The following is a 10,838-nucleotide window of genomic DNA, read 5'->3' as shown; positions in this document are numbered from 1 at the left end:
AGGACTTCCTGTATACAATCGTTTTTGAATCACCTTCAAACCCAGCATTTTAGCCAAAAAAACTCATTCCCCCCCCCAAGCCACACTTCCACATGTGCAACAGAAAAACGACTGGAGGGCATTTTAAACGTCCTTCTCAACGGGTATTTAGAATAGAATAGAATGAGCTAAAAGGGACCTTGGAGGTCTTCTAGTCTAGCCCCCTGGTCAAGCAGGAGAACCTATATACCATTTCAGATAAGTCGACTGTTTAGTCTCGCCTTAAAAGCCGCCAGGGATGGAGCGCCCACCATTTCTGAAGGCAAGCTGTTTGCCTATCTCTTCTTACTCGGGAGTAAGTCTTTTACGGAAATCAGCCGAAACCGATTCCCTGAGGACTGTAGCCAGAAAGGCGACGGCGTCAGCAAGCGGCTTCCAACGCTTCTCGCCTACCAAAAGCGCGGCGGCTCCACTTCAACTTCGGAAACAGGAAGGAAGCCTCTGATTGAAGAGGGCGGCTGAGCTTTATTTCCAAGAGCGCCTTCCGTTTTCGGGTCGCAGGCGCGGTATCAGGCGAGCCCCGTACCAAGCAATTATGTAACCCACGTCCAGTTTCAAACAGGAATATAATTGGGGGGGGGGGAGAGCAACGAAACCGCCCCCTCGAAGCTGAGCGGAGGCAACCCCGTCCTGGACACAGCGCGCGGCGTTTGCAAGCCCCGGAATTGTCACTGTCTCTCCCTCCTCCTCCTGCTCACCGCGCGCCCAGCTCGAGCGAGGCCACTAGAGAACGGCTCTTCGAAAGGGCGGGGGAGAAATGAGGACCGCGCAGGCGCACCGGGAGCCTGACGGTCCAATATGGCTGAGCTGTTGCTGCCGCCGCCGCCGCTGTTGCCAGCGCTGCCTCTTTTTGCAGGACAGGGGGAGTTGAAGGGAGGATGCTGAACTACTCCGGAGCAGCAGCGGGAGTGGTAGGTGGAGAGAGGCTAGCGAGGACGAAGCCGGCCTCTGCTCGGCTATGGCCCGCCTGGCAGATTATTTCATTGTGGTGGGCTACGACCATGAGAAGACAGGTAGGTGTGGCTATGGGTAATACGGCGTTGTCTCTCTGCCTTGTATTTTGGAGGGGGGGGGGCTTCCTATCGGAAGGGGGCGGGCGTGGAGGAAGGGAGGGCAGCTGGTCATCGTGGGGAGGGGGAGGGGGCGACGAGGATCCCCTTGGGGGCGGGAGGGGGGGATCATGGAGAAGTGGGTGGAGGAATGACAGGAACAAGCGTCTGGGCTTCCTCTCCCGTGGTTGAGTGGCTTGGCAAGGAAGAGGAGTGTGCGTGTGTATGTGTGTCAGTCATCTTCTTTATGAGACTGGCACGCAAGGGGATGAGATCTGACACGCAAGGGGATCATAGCAGCATCAGAAACGGAGGCTGGTTCCCCCTCTTTGAGAATTGGGCTTGGGGATGTAAAGGGGGCATTCCCCCCCTTTCCTTTGAAAGGCCATCCCCATGGTTTTCCCGTGGGGATGGGGGACAAGTTGGCTTCCCAGCATGGCTAGGGAGGAGTTTTATTGACCACCTGGCCAAGGAAAGTGAAAAGCAGCCTGTAGTAGCTTCTTCCTTTATTTAATGGCACGCTGGGCTGGGTCAGTATATTAGGTGAGTGCCAGGTGGAGAGGGCTTCTTCTTCCCCAACATTGGGAGAAATATAAACATTAGAACGAATGTGCCCTCCACGTCTGTGTTATCCTGAGCGTTTAACATCCAGTAGTAATTAAGGTTTGTTTGGCCACGTGATAGTTGACTAAATTTAGTTGGCTCCAGAAATACATACAGTCAAGGAAACGTGGGTAACTTATTGAAACACGACCAATGCAGATATATAACCATGGTAAAAACCAGTTACTTGTAATTTGCAAGGAGAGTTTGAATCTGGAAAATAAGTTTATAAATTTATATGAATACATTTATTCAGGTTCTGGGAATATTTTAATAAATTTAGGGTACTACTTAATAAGAACTCAGTAAGAAGCATGCTTATTTTTATAGGCCTGCTTCAAAAAGAATGGAGTTTTGTTCCTTTTTAGTAGATATAAGGGTTATTTTTCCAATATTTTTCTTATGTTTTCTTTTTGCTATGTAAGAAGGAAATGTAGTTTGGTTTGTCTAGAAATGTTTCTACATAAGAATGCAGGATCTGGTACTCTTCTATCTACTATAGCACACATAGCACAGTATGCTTGTAGAAATATGGGATAAAAATGGTAAGCTTACTTGAGAAAAGATGATAATTTTACAGAGATATGATATGGAATGCTGAGTTAGTGTTATTTTCCTATCTTAAAAATAATAATAAAAGTTTTAAGATTCATGTTCAAAGAATTGAAATAGGAGTCAGGAAACAAATATTTAGGAATTATTGCATGGTAGCAGCAACATTGCTATACAGCAGTGTTTCTTAAAGTGTGGTCCTAAGTCCTCTTTTCTCCCCCCCCCACCTCAGTGGTCTTTGAAATCAAAATTGTTTGCCACCTTATTTTCCAAAATAATACAATCTTAAAATCCTATCAAACAATCTGAGAAGTGATAGTGGCATTGAATGCATAAATTTTACTTTTTAACATATTAAATGTTGATAAACATAACCCATGGGGACAAAAGCTCTTTTTGAGTCCTCCATAATAAGTGGGAAGAGGTTCTGAGAGAAAAGTTAAAGGAAGACTGATATACAGTGATGTTAGCTAATTCCAAGTAACTCTACTTCCATTTATTTATTAGTTGTTGCCCTTCCAATGTTATATTTGTAATATGGTATTTCAGCTTTTAAAGATACTGCCTATATCACAACATACACAGAGTGGGATATTGTATATTTTGTAGTTATAATTGAATTGTGTATTCTATATCTTTCTATTAAAAGTCGCCTATGTATGAGTTGGATGGCTATATAAATTTGTTTAATAAATAATAAAGTGCATATTAGTTACAGTTTATTAACTTTAGATCTGAAAATATTTAAGAAATTGTCCAGTTTCATGAAGCAGGGTTTTTAAAGGGTTTAAAGAAGGTTTTAAAATTATATGTTCCGAAAATACAGGATTAGTCTAGCAAAGTACTTTCTATGCCAATGCAGATTTTAAACTCTTGATAAAATAACTTATCAAATGCATGTTAGATTTGAAGCAAATGAATCTTCAGATTATTACTTTAAATTTTTACAAATATGCAGTTAAATTCCCCTTTGCATGCTTGTTTATTTTTAGAGTCAGTAATTAAAACTGTTTCAGAGAGAACCTTCTGTAAAAGAATAAATGTGCACTGTCTATTCTAAATTCCTTTATCCCACATGCAGTCCCATGATGCATAGAGAATTGACCTTTCTTAATCAGATTTTTTTCCTAGTGAAACTCCAGCATTATGAAGTTGTTCTACAATCCATACGCTTAAAAACAAACGGTAGTGTAGTGTAGTATATCATATTTAGTTTTGCACGGGTTTAGTTAATTTATTTTGACATAGGCCTAGTATGTTCTTCGAACTTAACTATGATCTGGAGCAGTTAAAAACTGAGAGTCAGGGATATTTTAAAATCTGACAGGCTCATTTTTCCAGTGCTTTCTTAATGAAAGCTAATTACAATAGATTTTTCTCCCAAGTTAGGCTAAATCTTCTAATACCATATAGTTTGTCCACCTTGGGAGTTCTTTGCCTTTCCATCAAAGACTTCTTCCTTGTGTTTATCTCTTGGGAAACAGAATAGAAGGTGGTTTGGATTTCCCGAGAATCATACAGTGTAACAAATCTTATGCCAAATCTGGTAATATTTAACATAATGCAGTCTGTGGAGATTTCCAATCATCCAGATCATGGTTATCCCAAAGATGCTTTTCCAAAAAGCAACTGGACTTTCTTGGTGAAGCAAGTCCAGTTGCCTTTTGGAAAAGCACCTTTGGGATAATTGTGTAATTTTTCATGTGTCCATGGACTGTTCAATTTTGACGTAGATGTTTCAAACCAGTGGTCCTCTCTGTCCAAAATGTGGACTTTGCTGTCTTCAAAAGAATAGCCTTTGTGTTTTAAACGCAAATGGACTGCTGAATCTTGTCCTAATGTGTTTGTTCTATGTTGTGCCATGTATTTATAAAGTAGTTGTTTTGTTTCCCCAATGTACAGATCTGCACATGTCTCACTACATTGCACTGCATATACCACGTTGCTCAGTTTGTGTGGGGGGTTTTTATCCTTAGGGTAGACAAGCTTCTGCCTTAATGTATTCTTGGGTATAAAGTGTGCACATATGTTGTATTGGCTGAAGATCCTCCTGAGTTTTTCAGATATTCCTGCAATGTATGGAACGACAGTATTGCTTCATTTAGTATTATTGTTGAATATACATGTGTACATTCTACTGGAGATTTGCTTTTTGCTTGAAAACTTCCGTTTTAAAGTTTTTTAGACTACTTTTAATTTTCAGGTATCCCTCTTTTGGTTGTTCCACATGCTGGTGTATGACCATAATAAAGATCTGATCTGATTTGATTTTCCATTGAACCAGTTGCCTGATGCTAATATGACAGTTCCTCATTGTCATGTACTTTGATATTCCCCTGTTCTTTTTAGCTCACTTTTGTTTAGGTTGACCAGGAGCAGCTCTTTAGTGATTGCTGATATGTCATATCAAGCTATATTTGATTGACTTTGTTTTGTTGAATAGGACAAATAGGACAACTATGCTTTTGGATGAGTTCATGCTCTGTATGAATTGAATCAAATTGTTCTGAATTAATGTGATATGTAAATTCAGTACTTCAGTTTCATTAGATATCTTTTCCAGAGTTTCCAGGGACTGAAACTGTACACATTCTGTTTAGTTGTTTTGCCCAGATTTTGGCATGGAGAGATTCTTCTTGTTACATGCAGTGTGTCCTTTAACATGTAGCTATGTCCTTTTATTGCAAATTGACTGTTTAGGAGGCATGCATGCATGCAGGTTTTTGAAATTAATTGAATTTAGAAAAACAGATTTCTATAACATTTTAATGTCTAAATAGTAAGATTGTGTTAGTAGCATCTGGATCAACTTGTGTAGTTTCAAAAACTGAACATGATTGTGTCTGATTAATCCTTGGATGGCAGAATGCAACCATGGAATTTCAATGCTGTAATCTTGGACTGGGAAGATACAATATATCCTAAACCTAAATGCAGAAATGGCAAACCTATTTCTGTATTTTTGTTACAAAAAATTGCATGGCTGACCTTTTTAGTTAAGATTTTAAACTAATGACAATCTGTATCTTGTTGAAACTGTGTGAGAGTATTTTACCAACTTTGTTTTTCAACTCACATATTACTGTCAATCTGTATAATATAACTTTATTTTGTTCCAAGTTTTTATTTTTATAGCATATAAAAATTCCAATTTCAATCGAACAATGTGTTGTCTGGGTACAGTATTTTTAGGATGTAATAATCAAGGTGTTTACAACAATATTCATTACATTGATGTTAATTATAGTATCAATAATATTATTTACTTAACCAATTAACATGTCTTTCTTATATCACTGATCCTATCCATCTATTTCCCTGTATCTAGCTCCTGTTTTTTTCAGCTAGTCATTGATCCCAAGTCAAAACGTGTTCAGTTTCCTTCTTTGATTTTAGTGTTAGCCTATCCATTTCTACACATTCTAATATTTTTTAAATTACATATTCATCTGTTGGGATCTCTTCACATGTCCATTGTTGCACAAATACAATTCTAGCTGCAGTCAGTACATACAAAATCAAATATACATTCCCTCTGTTATAATATTACTTTCATATAGTCATATTGTATATTAGCATATAAATTATCCTGATTTTTCCGTCAAATTTCAGGTCCTGTCTCTTGGGCTGCAGATACCCTTTGACAGTGTTGTTTGCAAACCTATACAACTGTGATGAAAAAGGTTTTATGTATTACCTGACAAATACATATAAATACGTGAGACCAAATGCATGAATTATATATGCACCATAATACAAGAAATATATATTCTACTTCTTGTGAAGAAAGAGGGAAAGCTATTTGTTGTTTATGGAGACATAAAAACTCTGTACTCAGTAATTGGCCAGTTTTGAAACAAAGTACATTCTGACTGGCTGGCTGGCATTGTCTATAATCGCCTGGACTCTGCAGTGGTTGGCTGAAGTTGCTATCTTCTATGTTATCTTTATTTCAGAGTCTTTAAATTCTTAAACTTATGGTTAATTTTTTTCTTTTGTTTAGGATTGAAGGCAGATTTACCTGCTTTTTTCAAACTTTCCAAAGATCTCCAATAATTTAGTAATGGTTAGGGTTAGGGGTTTGTGAACTTAAAAGTCTCTACCGCAATTGTTAGCATGATGGCTAATTCCTTTGTCTCCAGGCACTCAGACCACTGTCCTGCAGTCTCCTTATGATGAGCAGCCGTCCAGAGCATATGTGGGCAATCTCCTGTCCTTCCCTTATCCAGAGAAATGCTTTTGCCACCATCATTGGCATCATTTTTGCAGAGTTCTCTTCAATTTGTCGTACCTCCCTTGGACGTTTTATAAACTGTGATGCAAATTTAAGAAAATCTAATTGAAGTATAATACTTTTGTGACAATATCTTTTAAAATGTATCAATAGCACCAATAATTCCAATATTATGTTGTTTGCTAGAATATTTCTAGGACTTGAGGGAAATGCACAGGTGTTTACAGAACATAAGCAGAAACATAAACATCCCACTCTTTCCCTTATGATTTCTATTTATTATTATGAACAGGTTTAAGTTGTATTTAGAGAGTGAGACATGTGACGTTGAGGTTCTTTCCAACTCTGATTCTATGAAATCTTGATCATAGTTGTTAGATCTAGCAGCTCAGAAATACAATTACAGCAACTTTCTCAGGGACATATATGGCCAAACTGAAAACCAAGTTTTATTGCAGACAGTTTTAATGACCAAGAAAAATAGTGATCAATTCTGACAGTGTTGAACTGTCATTAAGGAAACAGATTATATCCAACTGCCATATTTCCTGTTTGTAATTCCATCCAATCCAATTTCACTTTAGATTTCTTGCTCCTTTCCCTGAAGCTATAGAATATCTGCATTCTCCCCATTCCTTCAGTGGAAATAGACAATGCATTGATCTTAGGCTGAGAAGCTTCTCTTCCCAAACTCCTAAGAATAGTCATGTTTAGATTTTTTTTTTCCACCTCAGTAAATACCTTGGACTTCCACAGGTACAGTTTTAGTTTAAAGCTAAAAATGTTTCAAGGACATATACCCCAAACTGCCCCTTTAGCGATAAAAGCTTTTGGATTGGTTGAAGAACTAAAAGGAGCAAATCATAGCATTTCTTCAATAAATACACTTCATATGCATAACAGCATTAAGCTACAAAAAGAAAACTGTTTAAAAGTTGTAATAAGCTGGCATCAGGAGGCAGTCGCATTGTGTCTGTATTCCATTGCTTGAAACTCCTGAAAAAAAGTTTATTTGATTTCCTACTTAAATGCAAGACTTTTATAGAATGTCAGAATCAATTAACCATAAATAACCTTCGTAACTCTTTCTTTATATTATTTCCATAGCCGGGGAGGCAAGCAAAATGTGTTCCTCCCAACAGGAAATATTTGACACAGCTAGTTTGGTTTTAAAATTAATGCCCAGAAGGGACACACATTTTTGTCAGCAAAACATCCGGAAACCCATTTAACTTCCCAATTTGTGAAGAGAGTGAGACTGTTCAATATAAGGGAAAGTACTGAAGTTTATCTTGAGCCAAAATGTTGATAAAGAGAATAGTTGTTCAGTATAATGAAACAATGTCGCTACAGTTGTGCTTAGCGTCTGCAGCTTTGCTTAATGATAGAGACCAATAAGCACCTTGTTTTTGAATGTCATGTGGTGGTTGACATTATCAGAATCTCTTTAGGAAGACTTCAAAAATTGTTAATTACTGAAAACAAAATTCCATCAGAAATCATAGCAATCTGAGGTTGAGTAAACATGTGAGTGTGTGTGTGTATATGTGTGTGTGTGTGTGTATGAGTGTATGTATGTATACAGTAGGTTCATGGATGTAAGAGCAGAAAGTATTTCCCACATAATCTGAATGGGTTTTGTACCTTTTGTATCTTTTGATGGTACAAGATAGTTATCAACTTACAACCATTCGTTAAGAGACCATTCAAAATTATAATGATGCTGAATGAAGGGACTTATGATCAGTTAGGACTACTGCAGTGCTACTATGGTCGCATGAAGAAAATTCAGATGCTGGACAATTCAGTCACCCTTACGATCAAACACAAGAACTCTGCTACTACCCTTCCCTGCCTATTTTCTCTGATGCCCTGCTGAGTCCCTTAGACCTACCTCCCACCTCCCCACGAGCCTTGGCTCTGCTTCCTGCCCCGCTGGGTCCTACATCTTTGGACCTCTGCGCCCCTCCATCATGCTCAGTCCAGTTACCTTTCTGAAGATTGCCTTTGAGAAAGGAAACTGGTAGATCTGCCATGCAGCCTTCCTATACAGAAGCCATATGATCCTGTCCTAGAATCTGGTGCCATTTTGGAACTAGCCTCGTTTTTGAATCATGAGAATTAACCGCCATTCCCAAAATGTTGCCGGCCTTTAGCATAGATCAGTTCTCTTTGGAAAAAATAAGTGGACTAAGTTGTGATGGGGAGGAGGAGGCTGAAAAGTGTGGAACCCAGTGGGGAGGAAGCTGTGTAAGAAGTGCCTCAAGGGGTGTGAGAGGCCAAGGGCAGGCCACATGTGAGCTGGGCGGGTGCTGCTATGTAGGCCTGGGCCTGCACTATGTCTCCTAGGGCCTTCACAACTCTTTGAGGCGCTCCATGCTCTGCTTAATGAATTATGCAGTCACTTAACAACCTCAAACAGGGACAGCAAGGATTGTGATAATTAAGCGAGGAGATCATGCGGGTGCCTCACTTATGGCCATAATTCTTGGCTCAATTGTGGTGGTAAGTTGAGGGCTACCTTTATTTCTCAGTTTCAGAACTGTAAAAACTGATTGTAATTTCTCAGTTACCTATTGACAGTATGGCATACTGATGTAGATCTAAGGATGTATTTTTGATATGGTAGCTGAACTCAACTGCCTTAAGCTATGCATTTATTGAGGAAATTTATTTTCTACCCATTCATACTGAATCTATAATCTACAACTCTGCAAACTCTTATTTTACAACTAGAATATTACAACACTTAAGATTGTTGCAATTTCAAGCAAAATTGAAACTACAAACCATGACAAAGTAAATGTACTTTTATTAGGATGATGTATAAGCGTGACATCTGTTTCATAATAGAATGACTTCTACATCATATGAGAGTTTCCTCTATTAGTAAGCGTACATGACAAATGCTTTTGTTTAAACCATTGATGTTGAATTGCCTGTCATCTTTTGCTCTTCCTACATCTTGGAAGAAAAAAAAAAGATGGATATTGAATAAGATGGAACAATGGAAGTTATGCTCGTTCAATAAAATCTGACATTTCCACAGTTCAAATTTTATTGTATAAGAATACCACAGAATTCTTTTTATATTCTTGATATTTAGGGAGATTTTCCAGTAGTTTACAGTTCTTTGACAACTTTGTTAATTTCTTGCATAGATCCTCTTTGTAAGGGAAAGTGTTTTTTAATGTTTCTAATGTTTTTTCTTTTCTATTCAGTATTTGAAGGATTTGGGGGAAGTTGGTAAAATCTCGGAGATTGGAATCTGACTATATTATGCAAAATAAGCAAAAGATTTCATGATGGAATATTACTTAAAATAATTACTTTATTGAGCAACAGTTGGGAGAGCAAAAGAGCTTTTTTATGCTATAAGGAGGATTAAATTTTTCAGTTTATTCAGTGAAGAATAGTTACCTTTAAAAAAGACTTTTATTTTTTGCATTTTAAATGTTTATAATATTATATAGTTCATATTGATTACAAATATTAATTATATTTTGTAAACATAATCTTAGGTAGGCATTTTCAATATGTTTAAATATTCCCCCAATATAAACATATGCAATATTTAAGGAACATTATGGTTGTAAACTGGAAATGATATTACCATATGTGCTTTAAATACATTTAAAACAATCAGTAAGTATTTTTTATTCTTGTTTCTCCCTTTCTTTTTAATCTGTAGTTTTACTTGATATAGGATTTCTAAATTAATTGGTGAATAAAGGATATAATTTGGAAATAATATAGAAGCTCTATTGTATAGCTTTTTTGAATTGACTATCTGTCAACTCAAAGGATATTTAACTTTTCATAATCAGAACTAAATTGGTTCAAATTAATAGCATTGTGAGAGGTTTAAGAGTTCCCTCCAAATAAACTTGCCTACTATTTTAAAATGTCGGTTATTCCATACTTCCATAAGCTCTTCACGAGTATTAAAAATCAAAATGTTATATATAACTCAATATATTCCATATGTTAATACTAGTCCTGAAACTAATCCTTGAATGCACATAGGTCTTCCAGGATTTCAAAAGGATCAGATAACAAGTTTCAAGTTCAGCCCCAAGAGAGCTGAATTCTGAAGTTCCTTATTCCAGCTGGTATCTGAAACTGAGATAAGTAGCATTATAATCCTGAAAATTTTAAAAAAATGTACCTGCTTTTTAGAACTATTAATTTGCATAGTGAAAATTTTGAAGGATGCTCCAGCTAGGATAAATTCATTCATGCTATTTTAAATTCACTTAAAGTAGTACAGAATAAAAATGAAAACCTTTAAAAATATAAGTCAATTTCAGAGTTAAATTAATAACAGAAATTTAGACACTATGTTTAGGTCTTCTTTCATT

At 37.3% G+C, this 10,838-nt stretch overlaps 1 protein-coding gene across 2 annotated transcripts in view; it reads left to right on the top strand.

The window, feature by feature from the left end:
- The first annotated feature begins 798 nt into the window (after positions 1–798).
- Positions 799–10,838, top strand: part of SBF2 (SET binding factor 2) — a 220,791-nt gene continuing 210,751 nt past the window's right edge. For both annotated transcript variants that reach the window (XM_026706467.2, XM_026706466.2), the window contains exon 1: positions 799–1,052. In XM_026706467.2, the coding sequence (XP_026562252.1) occupies positions 998–1,052 (55 nt within the window). In that variant the 5' untranslated portion in view covers positions 799–997. The remainder of the gene's footprint in view (positions 1,053–10,838) is intronic.

The sequence above is a fragment of the Pseudonaja textilis genome, chromosome 1, assembly GCF_049901715.1.
Source record: "Pseudonaja textilis isolate UNSWEBS1 chromosome 1, rPseTex1.2, whole genome shotgun sequence".
Classification (NCBI taxonomy): Eukaryota; Metazoa; Chordata; class Lepidosauria; order Squamata; family Elapidae; genus Pseudonaja; species Pseudonaja textilis.
This window is presented reverse-complemented; position numbering and strand designations above follow the sequence as displayed.